This window comes from Sander lucioperca, chromosome 9 (genome assembly GCF_008315115.2).
Source record: "Sander lucioperca isolate FBNREF2018 chromosome 9, SLUC_FBN_1.2, whole genome shotgun sequence".
Lineage (NCBI taxonomy): Eukaryota > Metazoa > Chordata > Actinopteri > Perciformes > Percidae > Sander > Sander lucioperca.
This window is the reverse complement of record NC_050181.1, coordinates 10,638,942-10,658,191: the sequence shown is the minus strand read 5'-3', so window position 1 is coordinate 10,658,191 and position 19,250 is coordinate 10,638,942. Positions and strand designations below refer to the sequence as shown.

The 19,250-nt window shown below is 38.7% G+C and overlaps 2 protein-coding genes across 3 annotated transcripts; both read left to right on the top strand.

Annotated features, from left to right (window-relative positions):
• Window positions 1-1,619: 1,619 nt before the first annotated feature.
• On the top strand, window positions 1,620-6,096 carry dusp22b (dual specificity phosphatase 22b). The gene is made up of 7 exons (XM_031294149.2): window positions 1,620-1,876; window positions 2,263-2,296; window positions 2,408-2,490; window positions 3,248-3,297; window positions 4,197-4,271; window positions 5,286-5,457; window positions 5,627-6,096. Exons 1-7 carry the CDS (start codon window positions 1,856-1,858, stop codon window positions 5,765-5,767), a joined length of 576 nt encoding a protein of 191 aa, XP_031150009.1. The 5' UTR covers window positions 1,620-1,855; the 3' UTR covers window positions 5,768-6,096.
• A 632-nt stretch (window positions 6,097-6,728) lies between these two features.
• On the top strand, window positions 6,729-18,657 carry irf4a (interferon regulatory factor 4a). 2 transcript variants are annotated; one of them, XM_031294144.2, is made up of 10 exons: window positions 6,729-6,874; window positions 7,795-7,994; window positions 8,196-8,382; window positions 9,160-9,242; window positions 9,381-9,555; window positions 11,347-11,427; window positions 11,816-12,214; window positions 15,061-15,173; window positions 16,043-16,197; window positions 16,262-18,657. In XM_031294144.2, exons 2-9 carry the CDS (start codon window positions 7,797-7,799, stop codon window positions 16,190-16,192), a joined length of 1,386 nt encoding a protein of 461 aa, XP_031150004.1. In that variant the 5' UTR covers window positions 6,729-6,874; window positions 7,795-7,796; the 3' UTR covers window positions 16,193-16,197; window positions 16,262-18,657. The 2 variants fall into 2 exon arrangements, with proteins under 2 accessions (XP_031150004.1, XP_031150005.1); XM_031294145.2 differs by having other exon boundaries at window positions 6,754-6,874; window positions 16,268-18,657.
• The last annotated feature ends 593 nt before the right edge of the window (window positions 18,658-19,250 follow it).

Below are 19,250 nucleotides of genomic sequence, written 5' to 3'. Positions count from 1 at the left end.
GAGGCAGCACTCTGTGTAGTAGACACACACCTCCTCCCATTCAAGCTGTAGTCTGGTGGTCACACACTGCCCCATATAGAACAACAACAGATCACCAGGAAGTTAAACCAACTGGCGCCTGCAGTGTAAATGTGCTGTGAATGTAGGACAGTGGGTAGCTGTTCTTCCTGTTGTTGTTATTAACACAATGATAATCAGTAAATAACTGACAGGTGCCTTTCTTTCTCTCTTTGTAATAACACCAGTTTTCTATACTGTCGATTGGCTTCTTAATGCCTGCCCCATGCAGGCATCTTACTAGTTTACTGTTCATGCCTGACTCTTAAGTAGTCAACCAGCAGGGTCCATCAGAACGGGCACAGGTGAACATTATTGGCCTGCTGCCACCGATCGAAGGTCCTGGATTGCCTGCTACGTCTCAGGAGAGATGGATGATCCAATGTTCTTTAGTATTGTTTATTTTCCCAGGAGAGGGTAATTTAAAGCTCCCTCTCTCATATGCTGTCTCCTCATGGTTTGAAAGACTCCCCAGGGGAAAGTCATGTTCAGGTGGACATTTTCATTGGCGGCACCATTGTCTGTTTCTTTCCCTGAGGTTTGACAAGCTTCTCAATGGAGGCAGTTTTCCGGATGTATCTTTCTGTGGTGCTGACAAATGACTCTTCCCATGGTGTTTGGTAGGTCCCTCAGGTATTAAGGATGGTGTCTGGAAAACCATTTCCAATGGTGTCAAGTCACAAATGATGCTCTGATGGTGGCAATGGTGACTATCCAAGGTATCGGGAAGGAAGAGACCCTGTGTGTGGCCAGTGTGACCAAACCTCACCATCCCGTGTTAATGGGTGATTCTTGGTGCACATCCTTTCCTCATTCAGCACCATGCATCAGCATCGGAAATTGGGGTAAAGGGGGAAAACTACTCTCAAATATTGTTGCTTAAGTAAATCACTTAGTTTGTCTCTTCCTCTGGTGTGAAATTTGAGATTAGTGTCCTGAACAAGGAATTGCATATCTGCAGCAAAAGCCCATAGTCACTCTCTCTCCAGGCTATAGCTGGAAAACACAAATTAACCAACTTAATTACTAACAGTGTGCATACAAGTTATTTGCTATTCAACAATGAGGCAATGGCCATCTCTGAAACCCATCTTCGGAGCATCTTAAAATATGTCATTAGTATATTTCTTCAAACCATGCCCAATTTTAGCATGCTATCTCACATAGGCTGATTGTCATCTATAGTGTAATGAATACTGATAGGCTAATCTAATGTAGTTTAACACAAAGACAATCTTACATGGACAGAAAGTTGACATCTGACTTTTTTTGAAAGACCATGAAGGTTGGTAATTTCTTCAAAATCTCGAAAGTTTGAAAGTGAAAGCCCCCATTCTTTTTCACAATGAGTTTATATTCTATTTAACTTTATGGTGGCTTGTATTCCCACAATAACCTATTTCCACAGGGGGTGTTGGCTAATTTGGCTCTGGTATGTAACAGTCTGTTGTATTTTAAAAGTTTATTTTAAGGTTTAGTATTTGCTGTCATCGGGCCTTGGGGGCAGGCTATTAATATTGTCATCATATCTAACAAAAAGAATCCAGGATTGGATTTAGACCACACGTGTGTTATCCCTAAACGCCGCTCTCCGTATATCATCAAACTACAACACCCAAGATTCATCGCGGGGAGCTTGGGAAGCAGTTCTCGGCTTGCTCGGACGCGGAGCTGCTCCATTTGCACCCCACAGCGGGATTGGGAATGCGTCAAGCCGCTGGATAAGCATTTTTAAACAACGAGGAAACACTGCGTGGCATTTCTTTTCACTTTTATTTTTTAGACGGGATCTTTCAGTATGGGGAATGGCATCAATAAGGTAGGATTCTCATCTGTTACACCCGACTAGCGTTGCACACACACACACACACACACACACACACACACACACACACACACACACACACACACACACACACACACACACACACACGAGTTGTCCTCGGTGTTTTAATTAAATTAAATTTCTATCATCTTCAGTAGAGTCTTTGAGATTTATCAAAAAAGAGTTACGCTCATTAGTTTGCCATGATTCAATAAGAGAAGACGTGTCTTCAAAATAATTTAACTTAGCCTAAGTGGTCAAACTATGAATATTTAGGATAACATGGGGATTGTTTTACCTGTTAGTTTGTTAATTATTGTAGTCACATGATATGTCATTTGAGGCAGCTGTTTCAGTTTCCAATATCTCTGTCCTTATAGGTCCTGCCTGACTTGTACTTGGGGAATTTCAAAGGTTTGTCTAAGTGTTTTTTTTTATTATTATTATTATTATTATTATTTTTGATCTGGTTTTTGCATATGACAGGACATGCCCATTGTTTCTGGTGTTATTTGTTTGTGTCAGATGCAAGAGACCGAGAACAGTTAGCCAGAAACAACATCACACACATCCTGTCCATTCATGACAGTGCAGCTCCCATCCTCCAGGTGAGAAGCTCTCCAAATCCTTGTTAACATATTTGCCCCAAGTGCACATCTTAAATGTCTCATTAATCTTTTAAGCAGAACGATTAAGCAAATGAGAAAGAACAGATCTGATTGGCTGAGCCCCCTCTTGTTGTATTAAGACAGTGCACATAATTAGAGCTCTCACACAGTCCATAAACCGGCCTGTCAGGTCGGTCTGGAAGAGGTGCCATGCTGCCTCTTGAGCAAACGATTGTCAGTCCCGAGTGAGTGAGTAGACAATAAACAGGCGAGTTTCATATTTATGTGATAGTTGGAGTATCATGAAAAATGCCAGTCAACAACAGTTGGTTCGGTCAGTGTGCTGAGATGTGTGCCTGCGTGGGTTTTAGAGTAGGTGGTTGTTCTTGCTTCAGCCAGTGTGGACTGTGCAGTGTTGATTCATAATGTAATTAATATCACTATTTTATTATTTATTTGTTTTCTAGGTTATTGATTTTGATGTAAAGTCTCTCTAATAGCTGCAAGTACAACAGCAGCTTCTGTTCTCAGTTTTGTAATTTATAAAAAAAAGGGGCATGCACATGTGACTACAAATCTGCTTAAAATTGCCTCCATTGTTCCACATACAGTTGCACAGCCTTTGTTCACCATCAGCAACACACCTTAAGAGCGTTGATGTCCAGGGTTGTTTATCACCTGCTGGTTTATCGATTTGCGTTAAATGCATCAGAGCAAGTGACTGCTGACAGGTAACTAGTAATACTTTGTCCCTCAGGAGATGACCTATCTCTGCATTTCAGCAGCTGACCTGCCCACACAAAACCTGTAAGTAGAGAGAGAGAGAGAGAGAGAGAGAGAGAGAGAGAGAGAGGTGTGGGCGTCTGAGGTTTATTTTCTTCAAGCTAACATGTAAATGATATGCTTTCACAAGCTCATTATTTAACTGTGAACTTATTCTCTGAGTAGATCACAGTAACACGGCTGGATTCAGCTCTTGGTGCATGTTTTTCTTTTTACATGAATGAGCACACAGCATGCACAAACACAGTTGTTTTTAAGTGGGAAACTGGGGAAGACAAATCAAGAAAGTCAAGGGCGGTGCATATATCAACAAGGGACACCCTGGTTTAGACACATTCAAACACAAATCTTCTAAGGCCAAATTCACATATCAGGCGGTCTTTTAGCAGGAAGGAAGTCTTGCAGCTCAGTTCTGCAGTTTTAGCACTATGGTTGGTGCTATTTATACCTCCCCCATTTATACACACAAACACACACATACACTTGCACACGGGCACACACACACACACACACACACACACACACACACACACACACACACACACACGCACGCGCACGCGCTAATACCCTTGTCACCCTTACTGGCCCAGTTGCCTCATACCTCTTAGGTTCAGACTGTGAGGTGTTTGAAACCTGTTATGCGAAATAAGACACCAACTCTCTCAATCATGCCATGAACACACCCCCATCTTGATCTGTCCAGGATAAGAAACAAAAGGTATGAAGTCAGCTGCAAAAAACATACACACGGCATGTACAAAAAACCCCTCATGTGTACACAACCAATCCACCTTTAGATGGATGCAGGAGCTCTAAGGTGTCAGTGAGGACAAAATATCAGCACAGCTCTGACAGCAGTTCTTACTGTGTTTTCATAATAGTTTAATGTGGCCTATTATAACAAATATTTTTGTGCTCCACAGGACTCAGCACTTTAAACAAAGTATAATGTTCATGCACGAGTCCCGCCTCAAAGGAGAAGGCTGCCTCGTTCACTGGTGAGAGCAAGACTGCTTGTTGTGTCTTTACCTCAAAGCTGGAATCAAGGTTCGCTCACAAAAACAAGAGATGCTGAACTAGATAGCGTTCCTCCATCTTTTTTATAATACAATCATAGACGTGTTGAATATAAACGTGCAGTTTATCTAGAGCTGGAAGATAAACTGAGATCAACCAAGTAAACCAAGTGAACTCATGTGTAACTGCTGCACAGAGGGGATTAAATGATAAGCAAAAGTCTATTCTTGAACTTCCCAAAACTGAGTACAGTAGCAAATCTGACAACATAGTGTTTGTGTAGTGGGGTAGCTGACCATATGTTCACAAAGGAAAGTTGTATTTGGTTAGACAGAAGGTCTTCTCAGAAATACAGGGGAACAAGAGGCTATTTATAAGATCTGCACTGCCACATGTTTCTCTACTATACGTATTGACTTATTGAATTTCATTCGATATGTAGTGTGTAAGGTGTGTATTTATCACTTTCTACACCTCAGTGCCCTTATTCTACCTGTCTATCTGTCACTGTTTGCAGTCTGGATGGTATTGCCTGTGTCACCTACCTGGTTTTTTTTAAATCTGGTTTTACACATTTAGGAAATGTTTACATGTCACAGTATCCTTGTTTCTGACGCACACTATTTAGGTTTCTCGAAACTTGGGATAATAATAATAATAATAATAATAATAATAATAATAATAATAAAAGTTTAATATAGCCTCTCTTACAAAGTCACAAAGTGCTTCACAAGAGAATAATTGTACAAAATAAGATATAATAATAAGGGTGTTTCTGAAACCAGGATATAATAATAATAATAATAATAATAATAATAATAATAATAATAATAATAATAATAATTATAATTATAATAATAATGCATACTTTATTAATCAGAAATTCAGAAAAAATGATGCTAATCATTAATATATATATTATTATATATATATATATATATATAGTATATTAATTTCATGCATCATTCCATTTGTCCATCCCTCTCTTCTTACAGTTTGGCAGGTGTGTCCCGCAGTGTCACCCTAGTGGTGGCTTACATCATGACGGTGACAAGACTGGGCTGGCAGGAGGCGCTGGCTGCGGTGAGGGTGGTCCGGCCCTGTGCTGGCCCCAACCTGGGCTTTCAGCGCCAGCTCCAAGAGTTTGAGGCTACTCAAGCTGATCAGGTCAGTCCTAGGAATTGAGTGAGGATAAGATTGAGCATGAGAGAGTGTGGAATATATCAATACTGAATAGACATGTATATAGCTGTCTAGAGAAAATCAGTATTTAGCATTTTGTCAAATTCTTTACATTCAGTCATCAAAGGACAACGCTGTTTTCTTTTTCCTGTAGTTCAGAGAATGGCTACAGAAGGAATATAAGGACAACCCCTTCAATGATGAGGCTGATCTACGTGACTTGCTTGCCAGGATGTCTAAAGTCAATGGTGAACGGGTGGAAAAACAGGCATCTACCCCAACTGGAGGTTTCTAATCAGATCTTTTGAATAAAGATATTTTGCTGCTCAGCCTGGAGGATTACACCAGCGTGTGATGCTACAGTATTCTGGACCTATCTGGAAGTCTAATGGGCTTTGGAGTGGACTATTATCAGGATGTTTATCGCTGTTGGAGTGATCCTCTAAATGCCATATATGAACACTGGAAGAGACAATTAACATGCACAGACATGCACATGTATACATTTTTAGCTCTGGTTGATGTTTGTGGTGCTGTGTTTTTTTCTAATTTATGATTGTTGTGGGTTTTTTTGGCATTGTTTCATGATGATTTCAAATTGTGAACTAAAAGGAGTAAAGTCAAGCATTTTGTGAGTTTTGAGCATTTTGGGCTGTCGTATCGAAGGTGATAAGAACACACTGTGCTGTGTTTATGTCTCTGTTTCCTGGTTGTCTTCCTGTTTGTCTAATGTGCAAGGGAGGTCATGCATGGTGACATTGAACACACCAAGATCACGTTCTTTTATCACTCTTTCTTCTCAGTTGTGTTTAGAGACTATACAGCTGTAAAAAATAAAAAAATAAAAACAATTCATTTCAGCATAGTGAGATATTGCATATAGTAGTCTTCTTTAGATAGCTGGGGATGCACATGGATAGCCACTGGAGGGCAGTAATACTAAAGTAGCCTAAAACACATTTTTCAGATTCAACAATGTCTCTACTGACGTTGGTTCCTCATGCCTCAATTCAATCTTTCCCCAATAACAAAATCAAGATCTATAGAAATTTCTAGTTAACAGTTGTCACTGGAAATTAGCACTTGTAGGCTTTTAGAAAAACGAAAAATACGTGTGGGGAAATATTTTTTGTATTGGTGATATGCACAGGTAACGGTTCCATTCGTCCCGATGCCTGCTTAGGGTGTCACTAGAGGGATTCCCCACCGCAGTGCTGCGTGGGCGCCGAGTTTCATGCTGAATTTCACAGAAATGAGCGCCTGATTGCTGCGCATCTCCTCTTGAACTTCACAGAGCACGAGAGGCTCCTCCCTGTAACAAATCAAGATGTAATAACATTTAAGAATAGGACACCGAGAGCTTCAAAACAGATTTCAGCGGGGAGAGCTCGCGTGATCAACGGTAAGCGGCAGCAGCTCCTTTTCAACGAATGACTAAATAATGGAAACTTTTACCAATTAACCCCAGCAGTTTGAGTCAGGAGAAAATGCCTGATGTCAGTCACTCACCTCTGTACAGTATCGAGTCTAAAGATAATATCTTTGTCTTTTAACTTAGAATTTCTGGTAGGCTAATAGCCTACATTTTATTATTAAAGTTGAATTAATATCCTACTTAACTGATGATATTAAGTTTCAACACTTGACCATACACTGTATTGTGTTGACACTATTGTATTTAAATTATAGCTATTGTTACATGACTTGTGTTTCTATGTATTTATTCGTTTATTTCATATTTTATTCGTTTATTTCATTCATATTATTCCAGGGACAGTGCACAGCTTCTTAGCTGTACCGGAGTTAACTGTAAGATAATTTACATGTAGTCCAGATAAAATGTTTTCACAGTGATTGCTAATATTACATCTATAGGGCTGCAGAGGAGAAGCTATGTGGAGCACTAACTAACCCTGGCATTAGTGTAATTTGAAAGTAATTTTTTTCTCTTTTCTTAATTATGTGTATGTTTTATACACGTGGGCACATGCATGTAGATATGTATGTATACGTGAATATATATATGGATATGCACTATAATCAGTAACATCTAAACTGGTAGTGGTGTAAAAAGGTCGAGAATTGTGTCAAGACTTTTAAAGAACACAAATCAATATTGACACAAAATATAAAAAATAGTGATAATGATACTTAAACAGTTTTAAGCTGAACCTATAATTCTAATCAACTGTCTTCTCAAACTTATTTTCTCATGTTCATTTAAATGAGTGAATCTTACATTATAAAAAAAAAGTAGAATTTCATGTAACTACGTCCCCTTACTGTGCCTACTGTTGCTTTATTAGATTCTTGTCTTTGCAGAGATGAACCTAGATGAGGACAGTGGCATGTCCGTCAGCTGTGGCAACGGCAAACTGAGACAGTGGTTGATTGATCAGATTGACAGCAGGGTATATCCTGGCCTGATTTGGGAAAATGAGGAAAAAAGCATCTTTAGGATTCCGTGGAAACATGCAGGAAAACAAGACTATAACAGAGACGAGGATGCTGCGCTCTTCAAGGTCAGACTATCCCATCTACCCTCTCACACTGCACATGAAGCCTCTAACAGTAGCATTTTAAACAACCAATTGCTTATGAATTACCAACAAAATGTAGTACTTATTCTAAAAAGCAGATTTTGTTTACTTTTTTCAAACTTTTTTTAACATAGGTATGACTAAAGAGGAAGTGTAAATGACTCTATTCAATGATTGTTTCAGGCATGGGCATTGTTTAAGGGAAAATATAAGGAAGGTGTCGACAAGCCAGATCCCCCCACCTGGAAAACAAGACTACGCTGTGCTCTTAATAAAAGCAATGACTTTGATGAGTTAGTGGAAAGAAGCCAACTAGACATCTCAGACCCCTATAAAGTCTACAGAATCATTCCAGAAGCAGCCAAAAGAGGTACGTGTATGTACATTTCATCCATCAAAAATGCTGTGAGAATTACATTTAGCCACCCATGATGTGACAGGTGAGTTAAATAGATTATGGTTGAAATGTGATAATAAACTGTAAAATCTGAAGCCGTGCCATAGCAATGGTTCATTTGCATATCTGCATTTTACACAGCATCTCAGACTATTGGCAACTTTTCACAAACATATGCACCACTGCAGTAGTTTCTGATGAGGCAGGAAGCACAAAGGAAGCCAAAGCATGTACCAAAAAGGCCGTAGTGCTTTTTTTAGAGGGCTTCGGTTACTAAGCTCAGGGCGCACATAACACAACTAGGCGACCTCCAGCCTTGCATAACTAAGTCTCTGAAATCATACAACAGTTTCTGTCACACCAGAGCAGTTCTTGCTATCTGAGCTAACACATCGAAATCAACAGGATTCCGCCTCAGTCGTTGCCCTTACTTTGCAATACACCCCGTCCCAAATCACCCTGTCACTTAAATGAAAATAGCAGGACCTCACAAAACATGGAAAAAACATATTTGCACTTTAACCTGCCAACATGAATTAGGTTAGTTAGGTTCACAGAATATTGTGTCTCATATACTCTCAGTTTATTGTTAATCTGCACAATAAAGCAATGTAATGATCCTGGACTATTTTCAAAGATGTTGGTTCTGTTTTTTTGTGGGATGGAGATGCATAGTTTTCACAACACAGCATGGCCAATATTGTGGACCAATTATCTAACAAATGTATTTTTGGTTTTGTACATTTACAGGAATGAAAATGAGTGTAGAGGAGACACCATCACCTATAAACTCCCTTGGCTATATTCCTCCATACACGTCTATGCACAACCAGGTCAGCAGATTGATTTTGTGGCTGCTGCATGCTATAGACTGGTCCGAGCATATATATTAATCTGCAGCATTGCTGATTGCAAGTTTCTTGGTTTAATGACATCTTCTCCGAGTAACCACCCTTGTGGTTCTTTCTCAGGTATCCGGCTATATGGTTTCTCAGGAGAGAAGGGACTGGAGGGATTACGCACCCCCAGAACAACAACCTCTTCCTCCTCCACATCACCATGGGCCACATGCAGAGCTGCAGTATGGTCAGTGCCACTACCCGTCACCTTTCAGTCGGGCTTGGCCAGGGTCACACACAGAAAATGGTAAGATATGGCCAGGATTATAACACGATAGAGGGAATAGATAGATTTAATCATTGACTGTGCATGTAAGTATGACTGTATTGTTCACATACTGTATATTATGCAAATAATCAATTTTCAACACCTAGCCGTGACACCCTGTGATTCTTTTTATCAAACGAGAAGTCTGAAATGGAATAGTCACTTTACTGACACTGAAAATGTAAAGAGAGTTTGTAATAACGCTTATATGTTTCATCGTGTAATGCTCTGATCCATCTATGAACTGAGCCTTTAACAGATCCTAAGGTATTATCATAGACTGTTCAAAATAGGTATCTAAATAGTAAATAGTATCAGTGACTTGTAGGGTGTTAGGTAATTTAAAATGTCAGTGGAATTTAAATTTGATCTTTAAAAACCTACACAACCACAAGTTTAGAGACAGTTGTGTCGCTAACTTTTTTATGCATAAAAAAGAACAAGGGTTAGGTTTGGGTGATACATAAACCCCATAGATGTAATCAAGTGAGGTAATTGGGAAGCACCAATTATAGTGGAAGAAGACTCACTATTAATTTTAATAGTGTTAATCATTACTGCAATATCAAGGTAAAGAATTACCATATAAAGTAAGGGCTGGGCAATGTATCAATAGTATATCGACATCGATATATGAGGCTAGATATGACCCAAGTGTTGTCTTTTCCAGGTTTTAAAGGCTACATTACAGTAAAGTGATGTTATTTTCTGAAATTACCAGACTGTTCTAGCTGTTCTATTATTTGCTTTTAAACACTTGTTCATTATATCATTATATCCACATTACTGATGATTATTTATCAAAAATCTTATTGTGTAAATTTTTTGTGAAAACACCAATAGTGAGCCCTACAATATCGCCGCAATATCGATATCGAGGTATTTGGTCAAAAATATTGTGATATTTGATTTTCTCCATATTGCCCAGCTCTAATATAAAGTATGAATCAATTAATTACACACATAATTTTTTATGTAAATTCACAGGCTGTTATTTTAAAACAATACTGAGAAGCAGTTGCACCTTACTCTGTCCGTATATATGTATTTGATCTTCTCATGTACAAAGAAAAAAACTAGCTGAACGTAGCTAGCTGTAAAGTCATTATGCTTAGTACCATGCAAATGGTGTATTGGCCATAGATTAATTAAACAAGGCAACACTCTATACTGTACTTGTATACTATTTAAAGGAAATATTTTTATATATTGCTACCTTTGTATTTTAGTCAGTACAGTCTTGATAAGGTGTTAACTATTCATTGCATGAAAAGCATGCATTTGAATGTGTTTCTTGTGATGCTCAAGAAACCCGAAGCCCAGAAGAATTCTGGGATACAAAACAGTTCAACTATATCATATTGAAAGGATATACATGCATAATTCCCATGGTGCTAATGCATTTGCAGGCTGAAGAGATGGCAGAAGTAAAGTGGCTTGGAAACAGGCAGTGGTTGATTCAGCAGCTATGCACTACTGATCAGTGGTCCGTGCAGCAAAAAGTGCCAAATTTGTTTATGTGGAAGACCTGGTTGTTTGAGATAGTGATAGATATGTTTTGTGCATGACTGAAATATGTGTGAAACATATGAATTCTGTGCCATATCTACTGCAAGGCTCCAAAAAAGTTATGGATTTTTCCCAGTTTCTCCAGGCTTGATTTTGTTCCATATTCCACTTCAAGAATAAAGAAAACCCATCCCTGCAAAGAAGTGGCAGAATTCCCTTTGACAGTCAATACCCATTATTTATTTAATTTATTTTCCACAGGTTTTCAGCTCTCCTTCCACACCTACTTTTCAGAGTCCCAACCGCCTGTGTATTCAATCGATCAAAACAATGCCATAACAGGTAAAGAATCATCTCGGACTCATTTAAAGACAAATGGACACAGACATTCACTCACGTGCTTGTTTACTATTTTGAAAAGAAAAGAAACTACAGATAAGAAACTACAAACACTTTGTACAACACCTACTTACTTCCCCATTCTGAACTCAGAGCTGCAGGCCATGCAGGTAGTTTCTTTTTAATCTATCACATGATGGTAGTTTTAAAAACAGGGTTAACAAGATGCTTGGAATGATGAGAGAAGTGAGTAATACTCTGCATGCCAAGATTACTGAGAATTGTGTTTTATTTAAGCTTGACATTTCAGGGCCTCCATCTGATCAGGCTGGAAGGCTCAAATTGTTTTCTACAAGGATCCATCAGCTAAATGCTCGTCTCTTTCTTCCAGATGTCAGCCTGCATGTGTCCCTATACTACAGAGAGTCTTTGGTGAAGGAGGTTACCACCACCAGCCCAGAAGGTTGTCGGATCACCTCTCCTTCCTCCTCCTCTCCATCCTCTTCCTCCTCTTCTTCCCCATGCCCAGAGGACAAGCTTCACAGCGGGGCAGAAATCATTCTTTTTCCATACCCGTACCCTGAGTCACAGAGGCAGGGTGCTGAGATGCTTCCTAATGTACTGGAGAAGGGGGTGCTTCTGTGGATGACACCTGATGGGTTATACGCTAAGCGCCTCTGCCAGGGACGAGTGTACTGGGAAGGACCTCTGGCTCCATATATGGATAAACCCAACAAGCTGGAAAAGGAGCAGCCATGCAAACTGTTTGACACCCAGCAATTCCTTATTGGTAAGCACTAATATGTTTCTGTTGTGTTTTATTCAAATGTGCAGGTTTGGACACAATGGCAAAAACACCTGTGCAATATCATGCAGTTCAATACAATACTCCTGCAGTTGAAAATACTTTTGTTAAGTTTATATTGTTAGAAAAGTAGTAATATCATAAAATAAAAGTACTCCATTACAAGTGAAAGTCCTGTGTTTAAAATATTACCTTAAAGGTGCAATATGTAAAATATTTACTGTAATCAAAAAATTACCACAATGTGTCATCAGATATTAAGGAAACATGCTAAGTTGAAATACTATGTTTTCTGACAACAATGCTAAAGCCAGTAATTTCTCCTTTTGAAATTTCCGGTCCATGACGGAATTTCTGTTTGTGCTTTGGCCTTTGTGTTGATATCAACTGCCTATTTTGACAGCCTGGCCGGGTTGCCAGATATACCTGTAAAAACGCAAACCCATCGCGCTACAGCTATAGTACAGCCATGGAATCAGCAAACAAACAAACAAGATCAACGGAGATAGATTAATTCAATCCACGCAAAAAAAAAAAAAAAAAACTTGCCATCTTTCTAAACGGTTGCATTATAACCAGAGACGATGTAAAACATGGGTAAATATTGGAGATGTATTTAAAAGATGGAGACAGCTTAGAGCCTAAAAGGACAACAAGTTGACTATTTCCTCCTTAACAGGTAAGCGTTGAGCTTCATTAATTTCTATCACAGCTAACGTAGGGAAAGTCATTTTCATTAATTTCAACATTCATGTGCTCACATTAAATTACATAGAGTACTCAAGTTAGTTACTCGCAAAAAAGATTTAGACACAGCCGGTGAAGTGATCCTGACTGGTGCTAACGCCGACATGCTAATACACACTAACTGCTAACGTAAGATCCATGACACATGCCAGAAACCGCATGCAACATGCAATTTTACTTTGGCAAAACACCCCGTAGCCTGAATTGTTAGATTGGGACACAGTGTTCTCTACAGGTCGCGGCTTTGCAATGTATGTAACATTATGTTATGTTATTGTGGCTAACGTTACCATCGCCAGCTTCAAGGTTATGATATGTTGGACAGTAAGATGATTCCCACTTTCTTATGAACTGGCATGCAATGCAACCATAATGTGTAATGTATTGACTTACAGTGTATAGATAAGCTGTATAACGGGTCTGGAAGTAGTAGTACCGACAACTCCCCCCTGCTGAAATTGTTCCCTCGCTACTGTTCAGCAGGCGTAGCCAACAAACAGTGACTGTGTCCTGGGTACAGACGACCGTGAGGTTGCGGTCTTTTTAGCGGCTGTTGCAGTGACATTAAGCCGAGAAAAGGTGGCTGTCAGTTGGGCACAAAGCTTTTTAGCGGTCGTTGTTGTTACGGTTAGTCAATAAAAGGTAACTGTCAGCTGGGTACAGAGCTCCGCGAGAGCATGGGCTTTTATAACTGTCAACATAGCAGCATCTAGCAACTCCGCTGCGCTGTGGGGTAATGTGAGACAGCAATGTGAGACTAGCATCAAGCTAACATTGACATTGTGTGATATTGGGATTAGCGTTCTCAACCTGGCATCTCCCATGAACTTCGACGCTAGGGAGGAGGGGCCGGGGGAGACGACTCTTTTCAGTATTTTGAATTTGGACTGTAGTAACCATTTTCAACGCTAGCTGCAGTATTACCTATTGGACCTTTAAGTTAAAGGTAAACTTTATTAATGCACATTTGCCAACTATTATAACTTCTCCTCAGAGGTAAAGTGTTATCATGCATGCAGCAAATTGAACTACTTTATATACAGTTTTGTAGTTTGATCCATAGGGATGCATCATATTTTATAGGACAATCATGAATGAATCTGCAAAGTAACTAGTAACTTAAGCTCTCTGATAAATGCAGTGTTGTCAAAACTCAAAAGCACATTTCTCCCTAGTAAAGTATAAGTATAAAGTATAGCATGAATGGACTCCAGTAAAGTAAAATTGTACTGAAGTACTGTAATTAAGTAGGATAAATGTACTTAGTTATTTTCCAGCACAGGTGTTGAGTCAACTTTAATGGTAATAAATGGTTAAAGCCAATAGTTTGAGATACCATTGTATTATGTTTGATCATATTGCAAGTAAGCGTAACCATAAAGCGCTATATAAATTAATTATTATTATTATTATTATTATTATATTATTATTATTATTATTATTATTATAATATTAACAATAATAATAATAATAATAATAATAATAATAATAATAATAATAATAATAATAATAATAATAATTAATATGTGCTCACAGTATTTTGTCCACTGGTGTTTGCACCAGGGTTTGAGTCTAACATTTTGACCAAAACAAAACTTAACAAATGACATGACATAGTAATGGATGATAATGGATTTGGGTTTGATTGCTTATTAAACTCTTTAAGTGATTAGAATAAGTAATGCACTAATAACCATGCTGCTTCAGCTATTTACAGTATGACGATGGTTGTGGTCATGTTGATAATGGCTGTGATGTTAATGATAGTGATGAAGGAAAGGCTGCAGGTGCTTCAGCTGGGTAAGTCCCTCACAGTGTTGAAGTAGCACTAAAAATCTATAGTCACATTCTCAGCAGGGGGCCAAAGTGTGTGAGGTCCCCACCCACCACCTGTGGTCCACACACTGTATGACAAGATTGAGTTTTATATGCCAATTTACAATGACATTTCCATTATCCATATCAGTGGTTTCCAGAAAAGTCCCGATGATTAGGGAAAGTATTGTATGATAGGTAGCACATAGTGGATTTGTTGTGGGTAATGCACCTCATTGTCCTCTCTTTTCTTGCTCCTCTTCTCCCAGAGCTTCAAGATTTTGCCCATAATGGCCGACATTTACCGAGACACCAGGTGGTGCTATGTTTTGGAGACGAGTACCCCGACCCCCAGCGCCCGAGGAAGATGATCACAGCACAGGTACCCACACTACAAAGCTTTACCTAGTAATTGAAAACATTTTTTAAAGCATAGGAGCTATTACATTATTATGGTGAAATATATTTTAATTATGTATCACTCTAATAACCTTAGCTAATGCATATGGTATGACTTCAATACTGTCTTACAACACAAAATGCATGTCAAAATTATATTAAGTCATTAAAGTAAGTTAAGACCTGAATCTGATTCTTTGTTTACACATATTATACCATATATGTGTGTAATTTCTGTGAAAACACCTTCTTAAATTTGCACTTACTACAAAACAGAGCTAAAATAAAGGCTAACCACAGTAAAGGCAACTAAGAGCCCTATATCATGCTAGCTGGTGAGTTTTAGCTAGCCTTAGCTAAACAGCTCCTACTAAGGCTAATTAGCTTAGCTATTTGAGTTCATGCAATGCAGTGGTTAAGCTACCATTAAATGTATTAAAATGTAAATAAATTCATTATATTGAATTCAATGAAAATATAAATAGTAGTCGAGTCCAACAGACAGACAACTAACAAAACAGAGATACATTTTTTTTCATATTAATGGACTGTAAATAATCACAATAAAGTAAATAAATGTATGAGAACTTATTCACAAGAATGCTGAAAGAAACATGCATATTTTAGGTATTATGTAGGTTCTATGGTAATTAAAAAAATTTGGGAACCTGAAAAGGCAATAAATGAAGGCATTACAATCGTTAGTAGGCTACGCAGTAGCCTATGCTAGCCACCAAACCATCTTTCTAGTTCACTGCTTCTTTAGGTACTGCTCTCTTCCTTTGTAGGACACAATAGGATAACATGCTTCAGCCGTCACAGGCATATTTCATAGACCTAATTTCATTTTAGGTGGAGCCAGTGTTTGCCAGAAAACTGGTGTGCTATTACCAGCAGAACAATGGCCACCACATGCGGGCTTTTGATCACATCCAGGAACAGAACACATCTCCAACAAACGACTATCCTTCCCAGAGATCTCTACAGCATATTCAGGAGTAACACACATACACACACACACACACACACACACACACACACACACACACACACACACACACACACACACACACACACACACAGACACACACACACACACACACACACACACACACACACACATGCAAGAGGGCATGAATGTGAAAGTAAACCGCTGGCCGTTTCTCACCCCTTTTGACTGTATTGCTGTGTACTGTAAATGATAGAAGCTATCATGATACTGAGGGGTAGAGATGGGGAAGACCCTGTTGTTTTCACTTGAACACCTATGCGTTGTAGTCTTTCTGTCTGTGACTGTAGAGTAATGTATTTTTTTCTCTCAAGTATTATTGTGACAGTGTGAAGGATGCGGTTTGAGGGTGGGGGGGATGAGGAGAGCGGAGGGCGACTGAGACAGGAAGTACTAGCACAGGTGCACAGGAAGAATGGCCCCTAAGACAAACACTGCTATGTCAAAGGGACAAAACAGAGTATGAATGAATATTTATTGCATTTTCACAGGTAACAGTTGATGCTCACACACTGAAGTGCCACATTCACAAACTCTGCCTTTTAAACTTAGTTGACACAACTCCTTTTGTGATTCAAAACTGTTATTACATACAGGACTTGATGTACAGAATAATAAAATTTGCTTAGGTGAGCAAGTGAACAGTCAACAATATCAATGCTTGGTCCATTGTAGACCTCAATTCTGGTTTTTATCACAAAAAAAGAGCAAGCTACAACTGAAGTTTGAGAGAAATCGATGTTATCACTGGTCTGGTCTAGTAGAGGAAGCTGTTATCACACATTTTTTATCTCTTGGCTGCTACATACAGTATGTTGCAGGACGCACTTCGCAGGACCACGGAAATCTATATCTACTGAATCTGGCCAGCTTTTAAAAATATCACATTCATTTAAATTACATCAAACTGAACAAACACCTAAAATGGATCACAAGATAATCTAAGAAGTCCCCAGATGATTACAGAGATAGTAAAAAACATTTTTTATTTGCTGCATAATATCATGTCTATTAATTTTCTCTATTCTATTTTTCTTGTAAAATAGTGTATAGTTTTACTTTTTCAGGTCTCTGAAACAATAAGATTTCAAAACTCAATTTTTGATTGAACGGGTAACAACTTATAGACGTGAACTTGTGTTTGCAAGTAGACATGGCTTTGTATTAAATTCTCACAAGCGAAAAAATATGGGGGACCACTAGCTTATAACACATTATCAGAGAGCAGCTTGGGCATCAAGGTCTGTGTCACCAGAAAGAGTGGGTGACCTTGACCTTTTGGACTGTTGACTGGAAAAATCACACTCATCCTGTAACTTGCAAGAAAACTGGACCATTTCCTCTTCACCTGAAACTTTAGGCCTCACAAATGGGAAGAAAAACTACCTTTGTGGTCTGCGTGCAAGTTTAGCCAGGGAGGAGCTCTCTGGTTCCTATGCCAGAGATACCCTGAGTTCCCTGAGATACTGTTGAGGTTCACTGGATGTAACGTCCACACAAAAGCTATCATAAGATCCTAACAACCTAGTTAAGAATGTATCATAAGACATACCTATCCAATAGTGAAAATGATGCAATTCCTCATGCTGTCAAAGTCCTACAGGCTCATGCATCAAGGGATAAAGGTTTTATTATGTTTTTCTTCTGTGGTCCAGAGTTTCGATCTCTGCATTTACTTCCTTCACACTTCAACCACATCACTTTCGCAATGGCTTTAAAAGTCTGACCAAAATCACAGGCGGGAATGTTATTTATTTTTATTTTTTTGGGTGCGTGTCTGAACCATAAATAATTTTTATTCTCACACATATCAGCCAGTCTGATTCTGTGCTGGTTGAAATTTTGTTTTACATTACTTCACAGTCAGACACTTAACTCATTCAAAATCAAATTTTAATAGTGAAAACATTACCAGCTCCATGTACAGTGTGCTGTTGTGGTAAACAATGTGTGTGTGTGTGTGTGTGTGTGTGTGTGTGTTTGTGTGTGTGTGTGTGTGTGTGTGTGTGTGTGTGTGTGTGTGTGTGTGTAGTAAAGGGTCGTGTGTGCATGTGTGTAGGTGGGTACGCATGTGTCACACAGTTGCACTATTACTGTTATCAGGAATTGACATTTATGGACTCAGGATAAAACACCTACGTCAGTGACTCAAACACAGATATGCACACCCATTTCACATCACCCTTTACAGTTACAGTAAAACATTCAGGAAATCATAAAATAAGTGCATACTAAAGAAAATAGTTCCAGCATTTTGTACAAAATATCAGAATAATGACATGGAATAGAGATTATAAGGAGATTGATTAATATAAAATTGCCACATGATTTATTTTTTAAATAAACGTATCAATCTTCTACTACTTATGTCTGCTGTGCTGTTTTGTCTTTGAGCTCTTTTTGATTTGCAAACAAAGGGAGGGAGAATGAGAGTCATAATTGGTAAGAAAATGAAGAAAAAAAAAGACACATTCACACATTTGACATGGTGTTTCCCCCCTCTGCAGGAAGCCACATCATTTGTAGTCAGGCTTCAGTTTTTCCGCCCCATATGAGCCGTTACTCCAATTGACATCGCCTTGGCCCTTCAGTCGAAGCTTTGGAGCGAACAGTTTAGTCAATAACCCAGACAGGTTTTTACAGAGAAATGAAACTACCATGAGCATACCACATGCAACACTTTCTCCAAAAGAAAGTTCCATTTTGACTCAGTGACTATGATTAATCTGTCTGGGCAGATAGTGACACATAATACAATAATATTCTGCATTAATCGTTATGCCTAATGTTTCCACCTCAAAAAAGAAGCAACAAAATGTGTCACAAAAATCACTGTAACATTGAGGGCCTATGTGTAAATATCTCTCATCTCATTCTGTTATTACTTTTACTACCCTTCACACATGGATCATATTATCTGTTGGGGGTTTCACTGCAATTACAGTGGCATTGATCACACTTACTGTACATGTTTATACTTTTGAACTGAGATTCTCTGATGTTTTTTTTATAGTGATTCTGTTATTCCAATTTTGAGCTACATATTTAGAA

Excerpts from the sequence above, each read along its gene's own strand:
- irf4a (XM_031294144.2), top strand. The coding sequence starts at position 7,797 with ATGAACCTAGATGAGGACAGTGGCATGTCCGTCAGCTGTGGCAACGGC. Across the intron at positions 9,243-9,380 it reads ACACGTCTATGCACAACCAG|GTATCCGGCTATATGGTTTC; the intron begins GTCAGCAGATTG and ends GTTCTTTCTCAG. Across the intron at positions 11,428-11,815 it reads TCAAAACAATGCCATAACAG|ATGTCAGCCTGCATGTGTCC; the intron begins GTAAAGAATCAT and ends TCTTTCTTCCAG.
- dusp22b (XM_031294149.2), top strand. The coding sequence starts at position 1,856 with ATGGGGAATGGCATCAATAAG. Across the intron at positions 2,491-3,247 it reads GTGCAGCTCCCATCCTCCAG|GAGATGACCTATCTCTGCAT; the intron begins GTGAGAAGCTCT and ends TTTGTCCCTCAG. Across the intron at positions 3,298-4,196 it reads GACCTGCCCACACAAAACCT|GACTCAGCACTTTAAACAAA; the intron begins GTAAGTAGAGAG and ends TGTGCTCCACAG.